The sequence below is a fragment of the Styela clava genome, chromosome 1 (genome assembly GCF_964204865.1).
Source record: "Styela clava chromosome 1, kaStyClav1.hap1.2, whole genome shotgun sequence".
In the NCBI taxonomy this organism is placed as follows: Eukaryota; Metazoa; Chordata; class Ascidiacea; order Stolidobranchia; family Styelidae; genus Styela; species Styela clava.
The window spans coordinates 85,705-105,612 of NC_135250.1; the positions used below are offsets into that span (position 1 = coordinate 85,705).

Genomic DNA, 19,908 nt, shown 5'->3' on the forward strand with positions numbered 1-19,908 from the left:
GTGTAAAATACCAGCATCGTACTCATATTTCGTCGGCTTTAACATCGTGCGTAGATTTTGATTAATGGCAGGAATTTTTCGGCCTAATATCGCTTAACTTATAAAACCTAACATCGAAAATATCAAAAGTCTATAAATGGGATTGAAGTCATTAGCAATTCAACGAAAATAGGAATTGATGAGCAATAATGGGAAATGTTTATTATGTTTGTTGCGTCACAGAATGGTTGAAATAGACAGAGAGATCAACTGTGACGCATTTTGATCGGACATTTCGACTTTTCATAACGTTTCCGGTCGGTCTTATTCTATTGTGTTTGTAGATCAAATCGGCGATAAGACTACAATTCGATACACTGTAAACAAATTACAGTGAAATATTCATTATTTCAGAATTATTACAGATTCCAAACAGCTCAAATGCCAAAACTCTTTTATACTGTTAGATAAGCTTTAATGAGTGAGACGGATTAAGTATCGAGACAAATGCACTCGAATCGACTTAACAGAGATCATATCAATTATCCCTTGGAATATACGGTATTTCGGATATGTATCGCAGAGAAAAGTACATGGTTACACCACTGGAATTGTCTATCATCTCGAGCGACACTTGACACTCTCACAAACATGAATATCTAATCCGCGTATATTTGGTATTTTTTCTTTGTCATGGTGTTGAAATATCATTGACACGTTCCCTCGTTCAATCCCGTGATGATTCACGAGGGGGGAGGACTCGGGAACAGACAGGTTCCGGTAACCAGGAATGAACTTTGCCAGGCGGGGTAGTTCATCTTATTTGTGGCATGGCCGGAGGGGGAAAGCAAAAACCTTGCCTGTAGTTGATACGAAGTATAATTTTAGGTGAAAGAATTGTATAGTAAAGTATGTTAGGTACAAAATGTGGAGTTTGTGCATTGAATGTGATATATGGTATAATACCTACAAATAGTTGTTTGATACCAGTGAAGCTTGGATGATCGTTCATCGAGATAATTTAGTATTAGTTTAGCAGAATTTAGTAAGTTTCTCTGAATGGATCACTGGTTTAGGTCTATCATTCGGTGATATATTGTCAGATAGCCTATTTACAGACAAGAATTAGTAAACTGCACTGTCCTTGATAGTACCAATATCTGCGGCGTTGTCACGCACTTCGGATTAGGGCATCGCGCAGGGTATTTTTAACTTTAAGTTAGCATTGCCACGCTTCACTCTTCTTCATTTATATGTATGTATGTATGTATGTTTATTCGCCTCGTAAAAGCAATATAAAAGAGTAAGTAATTATAAATACTGAAGACGGGATGTATGCACTTGTCGAACGCTGACTACAGCTTTAGTAAGATTGTATTCTGTCGGCGATGATTAGTTTCATTCGTCGTTTCGGGAGGGTTGAGTGCAGGTTCGGTAATGAAGCCCAACTTGCTTTTGTAGATGTGCGATGCCGTCAAGCATGCAAACATGTTAAGCCAGGTCTGCTCGTTCTCTATGACAGTATAAAACTCGAATAATTTCTTAGAATATATATTGGCATACGAATATCATGATTTAAATCGGGACTTCATAGAATCGTTATTAGTGCGTGATTTATTTGGCGAGGAAACATATTTCTTATCTGACTAGAGATATCGTACAAGCTGGCACGAGTTTACTCATCCAGGAAACCAATTAAACTGATGACTCACTTTTAAAACTTCGAATTTCTGAGAAAAATCGCAAAATCTCAGCTTGTTGAAACTATCCAAAAAGTATCTTCGGATGAAGTACGAATCAAGCCTGGCCCGTTCTAGAAAAATCGCCCCGACTGTCCAATCTAGGTGACGATCAACACAGTTGGGGAATTCCAATTTGCTTCGTATCGATCAGTAAAAATATTCGAGAGAGATGAAGAAAAAAGAAAATTCTCTCGTTTCAGTTCTGGGTCCTGATTGGTTGATTCCGGGGATTTCCCAAAATATTTCGTGTCGACTGCCATTGCGATATTCCTGCCATTTTAAAATCTGACCGTTGTTCTGTCGATTTTTTGTTAAATACCACACTTTGCTTTTGAACTGTTTCGTCTATATATCAATGTAAAATTTCCGATCTCTGCAGATTGATAGTTGGTTATTTTATCGATTTATTGTCTATATGTTGATAAAATTTTAGTTGCTTCCCGTCTGACTCTTTCACAGTTTCGCCATATTGACCTGAATTCAGGAATTATAAGACAGGCAGACAGTATGATTATGCGCTTACGAACGAGTATATGAAGTTATCAGGCTCTTTGTGATTACTGATATGACCAGATAGAAATGGAATTTCTCGATTCCAGCAGGTGGCAGGCATTTTGGCCATTATCTTAAAACAGTATAATGAATTCAGGAATGAAGTCATGAAAGTACCACATTTCTGAAATTGAAAAAAATTATTATTATTTTTAAATGATTTCAGCTGTTCATGTAACTATATTCAGGCAACCAACCTATTTTGATATTTCTAGAAGTACGTACAATATATCGCATTGAATTAAAGTTCAAATATCACAGTATCAAGTGCATTTGAAGCAAATAGTATAAGGAAAAAACTCTTGTGGACATAAAAAATGTCGAATATAAATACATCGCATTATATGCCGTCACAATCGCATGATGATTTTCATGACGACCAAAAATGTGCGTCGATCACCGATGAAAACTTTGACTCAGGACTTGGTTCGATTACTCTTTCAGAAATTGAGAATTTGAAGATTATCGACGAGAAACTCGGCGAAACGAACACAATGTGTCAAGGTCAACAACAAATCACAACAGAAGAAAAGAAACAGACAAGTAGGTTTTATTTGCGTTGTTAGTGGTGTTATTGTATCAGGTAGAAGTGATAACCCTATATAATACCGTAACTGTTACCAATAAAATTTATCTGGTTTAGTCGATATTAGATAATATGTGTTATGCAGCACTGTCTATCTCTATGTTCAATGGGTCTTGTTACATGCATTAGTCATGCTGTAATGCAAGTGTGATTTCTATTATTCTTGTGTAACGCAAGATAATCCTTCTTTACATCGGATGTATTATGTTGCGGATGTATTATGTTGCGGTTGTACTAGTACTTTGGAAAGTACCTGCTTTGTATGTTGTTTTGTGGTGTTGGCATATTTTGTGTTAGATCGTAACGTTAAACGCGTTTGTTTCCAGAATGGTCTTGTGAATGTGAGGATTGCGAATCCTTGCATTTAATATTGAGATTAGGATTGATTGGATTGGGAGTCAATCTGGTTTCGTGATTGTTTAAATCATGGTTTCGGCATGATTATTTTATTTGCCTCAGTAATTGATATTTTCCAAAATGTCTTGTGGTTTAGTTTGGGCCTTATTCATGCACTCTCACATCTCTCATATTTGTTTTCAAAGAGGAACAGACGATCCAAATTTTATTACATGAACTAAAATAATATTTGTTTCATCGAAGCCATAATTTATGTTTGGAATTTAAAAATTATCAGTAGAAAGTCCAGACTCGCATGTTCTTTATTGTTTGTTTTGTTCTCAATATTATTTCATCCAGCTTTCTAACTAATGTCATGACTTATTACTTAACCAATTAGAACACGTCATTTGACCTAAATGACTTCATTGTACCATGGAAAATTATTTTGTAAATTTTTTGGAACTTTTTAAAAAAGAAAACACTGAAAAATTTTCATCAAGTTAGCATCAGTTCATGACAGCCTATTAATTTCCCATCTCTGCGATGAATAGCGATGGAAATATTATGGAGGAAAATTTGTTTCTAATGTGTGATTTAGAATGGCCCAAGCTTGGTAATTGATGGTTTTGTAATTAGCAGTTGACGGGTTTTCCATCTCATTGGTCAATCTGCTGCATTGCCTCCTGTCAACCTGAAGATAGAATTTCCCAGAGCAATTTGGAAAAACCGTTTCAAATGAATGCAAAATATGTCAGTTGTTAGTTGGCTTATTATAGTCAGTGTAGACTTCCAATATGAGAATTATTAAAATTAAAATTGACAAAGTTGAATCTTCAGGTATGATGAATAAATTTGTTATGGCGTTTTAATATGGTTTAATTTGAAGGTTATGCTGAGTAGGAAATATTTGCAAGTTTGAATCTGGTATGGATTGATTCTGTGATAATTGCTAGGCTACTTACCATCATCCTGCCACATAAATGTATGCATTTGTAACAAGACGAACATGCAATCGGCCAATATTTTTTAATTACAGCTGAAGAATTTGAACCGGAACGACTAGAGTCCATAGGGTACAGAAGCATGCAGCCGGAAGATGAGTTGTACGCTCGATACATTCCTGATGGCGGACTATCGTAAGTTGATGCTTCATTGAAGTTGTTTATTCAATGCATGCTTTAGTATTTAGTGGGATGGTTAGGATTGGTCATAAAATTTCTGTTATTTTCAAAGTTAAAAATGTTCACGAAGCAGAATTCAATTCCCTGTTAACTAAATTATAATTTCTCCCTATTACATATTTCTGAATCACTGTTTTACACCAAGACACTATCATTGATCAATATGACACAGCACATGATTGGAAAATGAATTTCACATGAATCCACAGTCAAAAGCATGAATGTCAGGAAATACAAACGGGGGCTCGACTGTGAATAAGTCAAAACAGTCTCTGTAAATCAAATTCTATCGACCAGTAGTTCTGGAAAAATATTTTTATCAATCTGGAACCCACAAACCTGAAAATTTTTTCAATTTCTTGAATCTTCATGAAACATTTTTTAGGTAGGCTGGGAATTTTTTTGATGAATCAAATTTCTTTGAACTCATTTAATGGGGAAGAGTATTTATTTTCCTTTCAATACAAACCTTCATTCATTTGAAAATAATTGTTCTGGAATAATATCAAGTTATGTTACAATGGGGGTTTGCCAGATGAATCATTGTTACATAATGATGTATTTTCAGGTATTAGTTTCACAATTTAAATTTATATAAATTGTTTTGTCCTAATATGTTGGACTAAATTTGATGAATCATACTGTTTTGAGAATATTTTATTGTAAATATGGCAATTTTTTGGTTATTGTACAGAAATTAGATTAATAATATTTAATTTAATGTAAATATGGTAACAAATGGTTTTACCTTATACCAATGGACTTTCCTGCAGGGGAGACTTTTCCGACCTTAGTATCTGTTCCAATGTGTAAATGTGATCAAAACTAAATTTATTTGTGGATTTTACAATGAAGGCATACTTTCTCCACGGGTGCCAAATATAATTTGAATTAGAATCTCCAGGGAAAGGTTTAAATTTAGACTGATTCGACAGATATAGCAGTGAATCATCGGCAACCAGTAAACAAGATCAATATTATCTTCACAATGTAGTCATTACAATATATATAAACAGAACTCTTCTCTTTCTGATGTGAACTGATAATGTGTTATTTATTCAAATGTAAATTAGATAAGTTTTTAAAATATCATCATCTCACACGATGCACCGTGAATAGGAGAATAACCAAATATATTCCAATTGATAATATCTGAAAGTCTGATACTTCCCGAGTACTGTACTTTCGTTTCCATTGGCCAAATGCTTCCTATATTTTAGCTGATCAAAATTCACCTTGTTGATGGGATTTTGGAATTTTAAATTAAAAAAAAATTTCATATTATCGTTCCTCCTTTGATTTATTGGGCGTAAATATCCTAATAAATCAATAATAAAGTGTTCAGATTCAGAAGCCCTGAGGGTTGTAAGTTTTCTCAACTTTATCTTAAGCTCATCAACCAACTCTAACCAGCCTGAACATGAATGTCAAACCACAGATATAAACATGTGCATACATTAGACTGGTACTGGCTGTGTGGTTCCAGTGGTTTTTCAGCCAGCGGAAATGGCTTGTCAAATTCATGGAAATGCTGTGAGGTGTTTTGCATACATCTGCTTCTGAGAAGGCTCTGGTCAAGCAGGCTGAAGGGATAGTATCTCTAGAATACGTATTTATTAGAAATCATGTAATCAGCTCCAGATATTAAACGATCAATTTCATAAATGTTGGTACTACCACAGCGCCTATTTCCAGTTCTCCAGATAATCCCACATGATTCATGGAATTGGAAAATTTTCGCTCACCCCTTTCCAAGTATGTGGTCAGGGAAAATCCATCCCTATCTATCATGTCGCTTTGAGATCACACTTTTTGGACTATTTCTTACTTTCTCCATTCTCTTGCTGTTGCTTTGTGATCAAACACACAATGATAGTTTTATTTACATTGTGATTTCATAAACCCTTGTTCTTTGTCCTGCTATCAAGGAGATGATTTCATTTGATTATGTGTCATTCATGTGTGGGTAACACATGAAGAGCAACCGCAGTTAGTCTGTCCCATCTATGATAAAATGATAATATCCCAGGCAATTGCACAATTGCAAGCATTGCAGCAAGTATTCTCATCCATGTTCAGCCCAAGTGTATCCCAGTGATAATTTCCCCAATATTATGTTTTTTTCATGCTTGGGCTGTATCTATGGTGAGGAATATCACTTGATGAGTCATCTCATGTCAGTTTGTTTATGCAATTAAAATGAAAATTCACACTTTTAAAAAACCATGATCGTTTATTAAATTTTTCAAAGTATTTTGTCCAACAAAACTTGTAAAATTATCTTTTTCAATTTCAACTACGGCTATGCGTTCTAGATTTTTATAGAAAACGAAATAATTTTGTTATCTTAATTCTCAAAAAAAAAAAATCTAGGGTTTTTTCAAGCGAATTCTAGTTAGCAGACGATTGATCTCAGTCCAACTGCTTTATTGCATGCATTTTTCATTCATGATATTAATTTGATTTCGGCTGATTTCCTGATTTATTTTTGTTCTCCAAATATAATTAACATTGCTTAGATCAGGGGTGTGCAACCTTTTTCACCGGCGGGCCAAATTCAAGTAACTTTATTTAATATAGACTTTCTCGTGATTACCGGTACAAAAATTGTTTATTTTTGCTAGTTATATTACGGCAATATTAGGGTTTCTTACAGAAATAGTGAGTTGAACGCAAACTTGTGTCACTGATATCAGTGCTCTCATCCAATGCCAGACTGAAATCTTCACACGATTTCAATCTCTCTTTCAAAGTTTCTTTGATATTATCTGAAAGATCATTTGTTCGGCCTGAAACAGTAAAGCGGGAAAGGCTGATTTGCTCCACCAAATGTTTTTGCTCTGGGCATGCATATTCTGTAAATTTTGTCAAACAGTTTTTAATAAATTCTCCGTCACTGAAAGGCTTTCCCTTTTCCGCCATACATTCACAAAGTTTAAAACTCAACTTTGTCACCAGTTCTGAGTCCTTCTTGTAAGTGGTAAAAAACTTTGTTGTTTTTCAATGGATTTTTTTAAATGTTTCGTTTTGTCTACTCGTGCCTGACCAAGAATTTTATCAAACTGGGAGGAGTGCTCAGTTATGTAATGACGTTTAACATTATACTCTTTGATAACTGCATTAGTACTTTGACAAACGAGGCAGACAGCACTTTGGTTGTGTGGGACAACAAAATATTTTGTACACCTTTCACTGTTGAATACCCTTCCTTCTTCATCAATTTTTTGCTTCTTAGCTGCCGACATATTACTAGCTCTGAAATTATCAAAAAAATATTACCCTCACGAAACTAGCAAAATAGGCTACAGAACTGCTTCAAACTCTTGAAACCTAGTGACTGGAAAGTGTCTAGCAATCACTATGAGGGATTATTACATCACAATGTATTGTTGTAAACGAGCAAATCAAGTGAAAAAGCAATAGCGGCTAACAACAATTCCTGTCTAGTGAGATAACACATTTTATCTATAAACGTAATCTGCTAGACAGAGCTTATAACTGACTGAGTCTAAACCACAAATCCAAAGAATGCTTACGTCACGTACTGTCATGATCAAATTACTGTTTCGATCTGAGCTACCAAAAAGAGGTCTTAATCGTCAGGTCTAATTAAACTGTCGGATTGGGATTTTATGCTTGATATGTAAAAATCAGAGTGTTGACAAGGGCCACACTAAATGGCTTGGCGGGCCGGGTTGTGGCTCGCGGGCCGCCTGTTGCACACCCCTGACTTAGATACTCAGTAAATATTGATTAATATTCATGGTTGTTTGTGAGTGTCAAATTAAGATGTCTTTCGTTTTAGTTTGTGTATGATTACATCTTTGAGAAAACCTGAATACTACAAACTTATGAGTTTAATAAATTTGGCTTCAACTCATGCAGACTGTTCTGTTGGCTATGCAAAGTTATGGCATGATCTGATTTAATATTGAAATATTTCAATCAAGAATATTGAATATTTTGATTCTAGGCAACTCCTGGTGTACGAATTGGAAACAAATTTGAGATTATAATAAAAATCAAATCAGGGATGTGTAAATATTTAATCATAAATTGAGAGCAAAAATAGAATTTGTTAAAAATTAACTCTTGTGGCCTCGGAAGGATTTCTTGGTATTAAATTGTCTGAAAGAGGGGAATTCCAGTCTTGATATCAAAGTGCTTGAGTGCAGTATTACAGTTGAAATTTATCGTTGCTTTCAAATTCCAGGCGTCTTGTAATGACGGGGATTTTGCTCAGAACAATTACCAAGAACCCAATTAATAATTAGTTTTGAAATCTTTTTCTGGTTTTTGTTATTTGCCATTAGGTTTCCCAATTCCCATATTTACTCTCATTTTGTCCATTGTCCATTTCTTGCAGAAATTCCTTAGGATTCCCCACAGTGTCTACGTGACTCGGGTCAGCCATTTGTCCATATTTATCATATTGCCTATTTGGGACTCCCCTTCCAGTTTGGAACGTTACTTGGTTTGATCTTTTTTGTGCAATGTGTACTTTCACTTTATCCATTTGTTGCACAAATTCCTTAGGATTCCCTTCGGTGTGAAACGTGACTTGGGTTGTGTCCAATGTGCACTTTCATTTTATCATTGTCCGTATTCAGTCCGTTGGGACCTTGATTGAGCAATTTCACTTTTTAGAGCTGTTTAGTGGAAATGCCATCGGAATCCTATTGAAATGGAATCCTAATATTGGGATAATTGATTTATTCGACAATATTCATATTACCTGGAACAATGACCACTGGAACACACTTTCCGATTACTTCTAAACAGAAAATATGGTTTCACTGAAGCATACTTCAGGTCACATATAGGTCAATCTATTTTTAAAGTACTTTCGTTTTTACAAATGCCCATCCAATGTCCAAAGTCTATAGGAATTCACCCTTTGGCATGAAATTGGGTCAGTCAGGTAAAGTGTGTATTTATGTTTCATATTAGACACACTTTCAGCATGGAGTGTTCTAATAATTTATTTCAAATAAAATAATGGCAGTTTCAACCCATAAATGTCGGTCCAAAATTATGCTGGTGTTGATGGGGCTTTAGTCACCAGCTTAGCGCTTCAATAATTTCCTTTACAATTCACTCAATGGGCATCGGCGACCATTCTTCTATTCTTATCATTATTTGCAGTGAAAGTTCATGGTTCAATTCACTTCCTGCCATTCTACCAATCACTATTGTCAACAACCAAACAATAAATTGCATGAATGAATATCTTGTTTTTCAATCAAGTATTGAAGTATAGAAAGATATTCACACAACAAAGCTCACACCCTCAATCCTGATTGTTGTTTATTTTTGTTGGAATTTTGATGTGATTGTTGCTGCTCTGCCAGGTCACTCTTTTATGCTCGGATAAAAATAAAAAGTCACCAAGAGGTCGTATCACCCTTTCCAAAGGTCATGTCTTCTTCAACCAATTCAATCCTTTTTTAGGGCACTGCACACAGCGATCCTCGAGAAGAATATAAAAGAAATCGTCAATTTAATCCAAGAATGTCCTGATCCCAAATGCTTGAATTATTTCACAACGGAAGTTCATGTGAGTAGTTTCATTGGGTAAAAATTTTTCATTCACTCATAACTAGCGAAAGCTTATACTTCAAACGTAAGGATTTCAATCACTGGGACAGCTATCACCTACTATTTGGTGCATAAGAGAAGCAGTAACAAAATAATTATCGACTAATTTGTGCATTTTGTGGGTTGAGATTTACTTGCAGCCACTGACAAATGAACTCTCATTCAGACCTCCCTTCATCTAGCAGTCTACGCAAACCTACCTGAAGTTGTCAGATTCCTCATTGTTTATGGAGCAGATTTCAACTCAAAAGATAAAAGAGGTCAGTTGAGAGAAAAGCTGTGAACCTTTCTTCCTATTATTGCTTCACATCGGATGTGGGGGTTATTAAGCCAAAATAATTTATTGCGTGAAGTGATTGGTAGAGGATTAGTCTTACTCATCAGGGGTTGCATGAACCACCTTGAGACTGTGAGATTCCCGGAAATTTTCTCACATATAACAATCAAACTAGGGTTTCGACATGCAAGTGTCTTTAGAATGTAATCGAAACAAAATCATCCAGCAAACTTATAACAGGGCAATTATTTATTATTTCTTGATGTCAGCTTTCTTCACAAACATGCGGTAATTTTATCCCAACTGAAAATAACTCTCATAATATCCATCTTACTCCAGGGAACACACCTCTCCATACAGCATGCGAGCATGGTCGGTTATCCTGTGTTAGAATGATTCTCTCCCCTCTCGATGGAACGGAATCCATCGGACTTCAGGAATCCAACTTGCCTCAGAATATCAATGACAAGAATTATGAAGGTAAATTATGTTGTTAAATTGTAAAGCTGATAGAGTATTGGTTTTCCCAAATTTTTTCGACACATTCCTCTCTTTCTTTGGGTACTTTTCGACTCCTCATTCTCCCCTTCACTACTCATATAAACTATGTTTCAGTTATTGGTTCGCTCAACCACCACTCTGGCTTTTTTGTACAGTTCGAATAGTTTCTAAATATGTATCACATGAATACTAAATAACTAAACAATTTTAGTAAAAGTACATCGAAAACAACAAAATTCTTTCATGGTCAGGAAACAATGTTTTAGGAGATTTGAGGGATATTGATATGACGCTTATGTCTAACAAGTACAGTTAAATATTGAATAACCATCATCAATTAAAATGAACTGAGGAAAATGGGGCTGTTCAACTATATTTATATGGTAATTCAAATAATTCCCTGAGTAGAGGCCAACTATGTGCAACGTCTGCAACTCGCCTTGCAATTATTAATTTGATCTCTAATAATATAAATGGAAATACAATATGAAATAGCATATTTTGAGAATAGATATCAAATCTGGTGAAATGGCTTAGATATCAGCAGTGTCTGCTTGGCTTCAGCCCAACTATCTGGTTAAAATAGCCATATTATGACCAAATAATTTATCTGAATTTATAATGAGAGTGTCATCAATGATAATTCTAGAAACCTTTATTAGGTCATGAATCGCAGATGGGAAAATCATTATTTCTTCACAAATAGCGTGATATTTCAGCAATCGTATTGATCAGGAAATCAATATTAATAGCTCATGTGGAAAATCCCTCCTGTGTGTTCGCCATAAAATGTATTGAGTTGCTAATCTTAGATTGTCGGATATAAGTGAGAAGGAATGGAGAATTTAATGAGCTCTAATTGAGATATAATGCAAGTCATAGTGGAAGGGCCTAAGAGTCTTCCTGCATCTTACTGGATTAGTTCAAGGTCAAACTACGACAAAAAAAGTATTCCATGTTTGTGAGATAGGATCAAAAAAGCCAGACTTTTTGTAAAGCAGACACATGAAAAAAAAGTGTCACAAAGTGAAATTTAGCAAATATGATAAGACTACCATATATCATTCTATATGAGAAGTAATCCATGTCATCACTGTCAAGGAAACTGTTGGATCAAATTTCACAAAATTTTGTCAAAACCTTGACTCCTAATGCATTGTAACACTGCTTAGAGCTTTCATGCATTATTGATGTCAAGAATTATGGAAAACCCCACGAATGTTTGCCAAAGTAGTCTATGTTAGACATTGTATTTGAATATTGTGTTCCTAGACTATTTCGTGTTTTTGTTAACAAAATTGTAGATAGCAGAAAGGAATAATTTGAGAATTTTCACTTTCAACAAGGCCTATCATATTTGAATAATATTTACCCCAAAATGAAAATTCTAAATTAATGCTTATATGAGTTGTGGATTTTGATAAAAACTAATGTTCAGCAATAGAAAAGTGTGCGAATGATTCAAAATGACTTGCTCATACTTTGGGTTTTTCAGATTTATCAAAAAATAGACTCATATTGAAATTTCCTGACATATGTCACCAACAACAAATACAGACAGATAGATATATTCACCATGAGGGACGCCATATTTGTCATAGTTGACTAAAAAATAATCACCAATGGGATATTGTGACTAAATAAAGTATAATTTTGTAAAGAAATTGCCAAACTGAGACCTAGTTCTGGCTGTAATTTATTTAAATTTCACAAAGTTTTGGTCATTTTATCTTCAAATAAACTTATTCATTCTCCTTTAATTCATAATTGAATGTTCTTCTATCAGACATTATGTTGTTTACTGGTTTCATGACTGGGGATTTTGATGTGACATTCTGTGACTGTTTTGAATTTGTTTTTTATTTATCATTCTGGTAGTTTCCGACATTTCCGTTTGGGTTGGTCTTGTTTGAATAATCTGTCTGTTGTTCCATTGAAAACGTGTTTTGTCTCAGATTCCTGAATAATAAATATGATTCAGAACTGTTCTAAAAAGCTATGAATTCAAAATCTAGTCTAAATTCTTGTTTTTTCATGTCAAATCTGTAAAATTCGGATTCATGTCCATGGAATATTGTAGTTTTCATTTACATTTTGAAAATTCAAATCTTTCTTAGAATTGTTGACTGAAATACCAAAGCAAAGATGATTGGTATTTCTAAATTATATTCACAAAATTTTTTTATGGTAAAACTACAGAATGCAAATTTGTCAACCGAAAATTATGACAAGCAAATATGTCTCGGTTTGTTGATAACTTCCTGCCAGCCAGAATCACAAACTTACAAATAACAATACCTTCATTTATTGAGAACTAGAACAATTTGCTTAAGAATTTAATGTATTCCGATATGGAATTTATGAAAGTGTTCTCAAAGTGTCTGCTTTATTTATTTCATCTTTTCCAAACTATGATTAGTCTAGGAATGCAATAAATTTTATTTCTTCTGGCAACAGGAATTTAGTTTTAGTTGATAAATCCCATATTCATGACCTGAGGGCGTACTTTATCAAATGGTTACGTATACTGACGCCAGTTGTTAATGGAAAGTTTCAGAAAAGTTTTCTACGCATCTGCAGCTAATTATACTCAATGAAAATTTCATAGGTTATGCAAAAGATTTGGAAAGTTTCTGAAATTTTCAGGAAATAATCTGTAATGCTATGCCAGGTTTAACTTTTTTTTTTCTCAAGTCAATTGTGAATGTAATAATATTACATTTAGAGATTATTAAGGAATATATATTTAAAATGCGTAAATAATAGCAACTGCCAAATCGAGTAATCACCATGGCACATAAAAAAAAACTTTTTGATTGCGAAGGTTTTGTTATAATCTTTTTTTGAACCTCTGCATAAATTGTTCCGATTGGCATCTGGAAATTTTTTTTTTTAAACCTCTATCTGGGATTTTCATTTGATCATTCAAATTTTTTATATGTTTGTGGATTCGCTAATAATTCTGAGCTAATGGGAGAATAATTTCGAGTATCATGTTAAAAAATTCCAGAATTGTTCACATTGCTTTTGTTTTGTGAACTAGGTGAAAGGTGATGACAGAAAATAAACCTTTTCACAATTTAAAATTTGATTTGTAATTTTTGAAAATTTTTGGCCATTGAAAATATGAAATCTTGTAAGTTCCTCATAGTTTGATTCAAATAGGGTATGAACTTCATGCTATTGTTTCCCTCCTAGCTTATAAAACTTAATGCTATCAGTGAAGTATAGTTATTTTATCCAACTTTGATAATTGAATAACATAATATGGGGAAATCCAAAGTTTGACATGAATATATGTGATTATGTGTGAATTGGAATTTTCTGCCTCATAAGTAGCATTGAATAAATCTATGCGGAACATTTGATATTCAAAACCGAAAATTAATTCAAACCCAAAGAATAAGTCTAGGATATCACACTAATCAGGACAAGCGTTGTAATATGATTCCCCATGACTGGCTGGGTGTAATGTTACGGGCATTTCCTACCGACTTCCCTTGTGTTGTGGGTTGTTCTGGCATTCAATGGAATTTATTTTCAATCAACACAGTGGGGAGCTAAAAGAAGAATGAATAGCAGGCTCCAAAGCTCAAGCTGAAATATGCTCCCTAACACACTGCATGCCCACTTATCACCCAACACATATTTCATTCGAACATTCTCCTCATAGGCTGCTACATTAGCATGATTTAAGGGTTAAAATGAAGTTTGTATCACCTAACCAAATTATTGAAGTATCACTTATATCCTGGATCATTACAAAATGTATTTCATTATATGCCCTTGAAGCCTGTTAGCCCCTTCTAAAAGCTAATATTCAAATTTGAATTTGTAGTTAAGTGGAATCATAAATCTTTCGTATCCCACTCAAGGCTTCTCATATTATTTCAGTAAACATACCTTATTCTAGCTAAGTCATTCCATAGGTTATACTGGGGGTTTCCACCAGGTGTGGGACACACCTTTATAAATGTCAATACACATGAGTGCTATACAAATGGTCTGAATGTCATTTATTGAATCAACACAACAGTAACTAGGTGTTGGCTCCCCTATGATTTGGAAATGAAATCGGGTTTTCTCACAGAATCTTGAGCCTGAATTAATTTGTTTCGCTTTCACCATGAAATGGCAAATGCTGTAAAACTGGGAGGCTTATGTCTTAGGATTCCAACTAACAAAAATTATACTGATCAAGTTTGGAGGGGAATCGACGTTATTTATTGAAACTATCAAGTGACTACAAAAGCAGAACTACTGACACCTGGTGGCAACTGAAACCTCTATTGTTATTCTTCGGAATGAATAACAAACTCAAAATAAAACATGTTATTTTCTGTCCTTTGACAACTTCATGTCAAAACAATTCTTGGTGAATCCCACAACGAGAAAATTCAAAACTCATGAATGAATGGATTGAGGGGTGTGCATGGGTTCAATTCAAAACAGTGCTCTAGGAATTTACTTGAAATATAAGCACTTTTCAGAGGAATAATTGAAGTTTTAATTATTAGTTTTTTCTGCAAGTCCTATTGACATAACTGAACACAGTTTATGCTTCCATACCATACAAGCAACACATACCCAAGCTCCACACCCATCACCACTGTTTTGTTTTCAAAATATATATTTCCCCTTTCTGAAGATGACGGTTTTAATATACTTTCGTCCAACTTCTGCTTTTCTATGTTTGATGCAATTTGTTGAGGAATATTTGCGAGGACACGACCCAGGGAAGGTTGAGATTATATTTGCATTTCATACCAAAGTGTTCGCATCACTATATCAACCATTCATATACAATTGTTCTTCCTTATTTCAGGACGGTATCTGAAGTCAAACAGTATAAACTGTGTACATGTATTCGTTATTTCAACCATTCGAACTCCACTAGAAAAATATAACTGACATTCCCTCCACATACCTTGTATGCCAGGTCGGCATCTAAAAAATCTAGTTTAGGCCGTTACTGGCATTTTACCCTCTTGAGCAAAGCATTTTTTATGCCAATGGTTTTTTTCAAAAACTTCAGTTATCTTGAAGTCCCTTTATCTGTTTTCCCCCCTCCTTTTAATCAACCGCTTCAAGTCAACTGCACTTTCTATCATGTAATATACCACTATATTTCCATATAGTTTCAGTATCTTTTCACACTTCAGTAAATCCTGAAACTTTGCCCATAGATGAGCTTCCTCTGCCTCAGAATGCGCATGACCGTGGTTCAAAAAAATTATTTTGAAATCCAACAACTCCATATTTTATTTCAGGTTTAACTCCGCTTCATCTAGCTACAATAAACAATCAAGTGGAGGTTGTGAACTTCCTGGTTCGCCAACCCATTATCAACTTGAACATTGGTGATTCAACGTACGGACGGACAGCCCTACATCACGCGCTTGAACGCAGACATTCAGAGTGTTTCTACATTTTGTTGAAAATGTCAGCGAATGTGAATGCAACAACTTATGATGGGTAAGTTTATCTAGGATTCTGTTAAAGAGTTAATGCCTACTATATGGTACCTTGGGCTGAATTTTCCTCATTCACCCAGATTTGCAACTTTCGTATTCAAGTTAAGACTATCAGTTGTCGGATAGTGTCTAACATATCAGAGGTTCCTTGTTTGAAGCAAAGGCTTCAATGAATCTAATATCAGAATTAGAGATGTACCGATGTATCGGTATCGGTAGTGTATCGGTATCGGCTAAATGAAGAACGATATTTCCGATATGTTTACCTTTTTAATATTATCCAGAATGTCTTAAAAAATAAGTTAGAAGACTGATGTTTAAATTATTTTTTGCTTGGGGGGGGAATCGTGAACTATGAGCCACACACGTCCCCACCCCCGCAAGTAGAAACGAGAATGGGATTCTGACCTGTTCTTAGTTATTTATCAGCCAAACGCTCAACTAATTTGGCTATTTTTAGTGCCAAATTTTTATATTGACGTTTTTAATATTACATAGTATTTATGAACAAATATATCAATCGAATATTAGTGGATTTTCTAATGTGTAAAATACAAAACATGTCGTCATATTGGAACAAAATCTTGCGCACGTAACTCAATGTATCAATTTGATAGGATAAGTAGGCTAAACATTCATTCATTTATTTTACCACCCTGGTAGCAAAACCTTATGAGCGGGGATAGCCATACCCATCGACTATTTCGAATACATTCTGAAAATATTTTCGATACTGAAATTCCGAATACATTGTAAAATCTCCCTCATAAATATAATTCACTTTCCTAAAATCCAGGGACATATAAATTAGGCTTTGATAATGTTATCATTGTAAAGCAGTCATAAGGCATCAGTGATATAAATGAAATTGCTCTAAAAAGGTAGACTTAATAGGCATTACGGTATTTATAACTATAAATTGTGGTGGTAATTGACAAGCACAAAAATAAGAGCAACTACGCTCCCAGTTTTAAATCATAGTGTAAAAAAGTCTGTAGTCTTTATTAACAGCATACGCATTTTCTGGCACGGGTATGAATTCTGACTGTGTTCTGACTAGTGTCATTTAGTCCATCGATATTAAGCTAAATTCCGACTCAATTATCTCTCTACACAGGTATTAAATATTGTGATTCCAATAATTTTAATTTTGTTTAACTATACAATTTCCTAGTAATTTTAATGCCGTGGTCGACCAGACTATCTCGAAATATACGATAATATTTGCGATATATTATTAATTAATTTCCTGCCCATCCCTGCCTATGAGTTTTCTAATTGAACACCGAGATTACTAGCGTCAGTACACAATGCCTTTAAATTAATTAACACATCTGAATCCAAACCATCAATTTTTCATGATGTATTATATCCTTTTGATATCTGAAATAATGTGTAGTATGAATAATGCTCAAAGATAGTGTTTTGAGCCGTCTGCCCAGCATATGTGAGGCAATATTTACATAGTATCGGAATATCGGCCATTTTGTAATATTGGCGTATCGGCATCGGCGTTTTTAGTTGGTATCGGATCGGTATCGGTGACAAAAGTGGTATCGGTACATCTTTAAAATCAGAATTAGCTTGTTAATATTGGGGTTGGCACCAGCCTGGAAGCTTACAGTATATTAGCAGCTGCTGACTAGATCCTGTTCACATTGAGAGAATGAAATAGATTGTGAAAATGAAATATCTCAACCTAAAGTCAATTTATTTGAGTCAAATTGACCCGAATTCATGTCCATAAAATGTATTCTAGTGTTTGTGAGTCGATTCATTTGACTGAAACAAATGAATTATTTTATAAAATATCCTGATGGGGTGTCTTGGGGTCAGGTAAATTTCATCACCTTCTGTGTGAGGTGGCCATTTTATTCCAGGTATTCAAAATTCACATTTCTCCTTGCTAAAATTGGTTATTTTTATATTCTCGACAGTTGCTCTCCACTCCACCTAGCGGTAGGATACGAACTTGAACAAGAGACCAGATATCTGATGACGCGTGGTGCCAGCGTAACTATAGAAACAGCTGATGAAACAAGACCATGGGATCTCGCTCGTACACAAAAAATTAAAGATGCGTTGAACTGTTCCATGATGATGCAGCTGAGAAACTTGCCAGTAAAACAACGATAAATGTCTGTACAGAGTAGACTGAATGCCGAGCCAGTGGCTGCAATGTTGGCTTTAGCCTTGCAATATTGCGTATGACCAATAAGACCGATAGACGTGAGAAACGCTCCCTTCCCTGTACAATAACACAATGAAATGTAAAAATTTAATCAAATAATTGGTCCGGCACCAAGCGTCATTTCATTCCCTGCTATATTGCAGTGTCTTCATTGGTTTAAAATTCAATGCCAGCGGGATGCAGGCACTGCAGGGGTTGTGACATTGCAATAAGTTCAACTGACTAATACCATACCCAACCTGGGGTCACTAATTGTTGTATTTATCGTTTTTTTATTATTATTTTTATGGTGCACCCTATGTATATTATAACGTTATTGATTCTGCTATTTCACAGAGTATTCCACAATCAGATCCATTTGTTTTTTACTGATATTTGGCTGGAATTTGTTTCAATCTATTATGGAGACTGGTTTTGGCTTCTGTTTCATTCTGCTATGTGTAGGTCAAGGCTGGCTGATTTTTTAATTTGAATTGAACCATTGAGCCATATCTGCCGTAAGAACCGCTTGTTTGTGATATTTGGATGAAACATAAATGATTGAAATTTGGAATATTAAACGAGATTTGATTGAAGTCAAAAGCATTTAAATTTGAATCACGAATAATTGCTGTTTGCCAGCTCAAGTTTCTGTGTCATTCATAGTTTCTACATGTATAAATTATACATCTCGCATGTCTGATTGCATCTGCTAATTAGTAGTTGATAACCCAAAAGGTTCGTGATTTTTTACCCTTAGGACATGAGATTCTAATGATTGAGAATTAACCCGTTTGTAACTCTCTGACAGACTTGTAAAAGTGAGAATACTATGTTCATATCAAGTATGGGCCACATAATTCTTCCTGTACCACAGATAAAGTATCTTTCACCCTAAACAATACTCTGATCAAGCAGCCACATAATCCTGGGGAGCTACTGGGTCTTGGCTTCCTAAGCAATCTCTCCATCCGGGAGATCAGCAATCCAACATATTAACATTTATCTTCTGCTTTCTTCTTGTTTTCTTTCCAAACTGCTGTAAATAAATAAAGTGATAAAGTCTATCAATCTGATTATGTGAAGTAAAATATGTTGGGAGTGGTGGGGGGATTCAAAGGGTTCGCACGGGTAATCAACGAATCCGTTTTTAATTTGTACTCTACTTTTGAATACCATCACCGAATGTGATTTACGAGTACAATGGAGATCAGCAATGTTGGATAGGTGGAGCCGCAAAGCAGGGGCGGACACTTTCCATAATTTTGGTGGAGCGAACTTGGATCGCCTACCGCAAAACACCGCGCCGTGTATCGTCACGTAACAATAACCTGTCGATGTCATTCTCTAAGTATTAGAATGTCATTTTGCTACTCATATATCGAGTACCCAGGCTGCTTTGATTGTACACGGAACTTGCGCGTCACTGAACCAATTTCTTGAATTCTGCATGAATTAGCCCACGGCTCTTGCTAACAAACAGAAACGACAAATTTGAGGAGTCCTATT

At 34.9% G+C, this 19,908-nt stretch overlaps 1 protein-coding gene across 1 annotated transcript; it reads left to right on the plus strand.

The window, feature by feature from the left end:
- Positions 1 to 2,439: 2,439 nt before the first annotated feature.
- On the plus strand, positions 2,440 to 19,475 carry LOC120338253 (NF-kappa-B inhibitor alpha-like). The gene is made up of 7 exons (XM_039406216.2): positions 2,440 to 2,816; positions 4,235 to 4,334; positions 9,831 to 9,936; positions 10,144 to 10,237; positions 10,594 to 10,734; positions 16,026 to 16,230; positions 18,167 to 19,475. Exons 1-7 carry the CDS (start codon positions 2,591 to 2,593, stop codon positions 18,363 to 18,365), a joined length of 1,071 nt encoding a protein of 356 aa, XP_039262150.1. The 5' UTR covers positions 2,440 to 2,590; the 3' UTR covers positions 18,366 to 19,475.
- Positions 19,476 to 19,908: the final 433 nt, after the last annotated feature.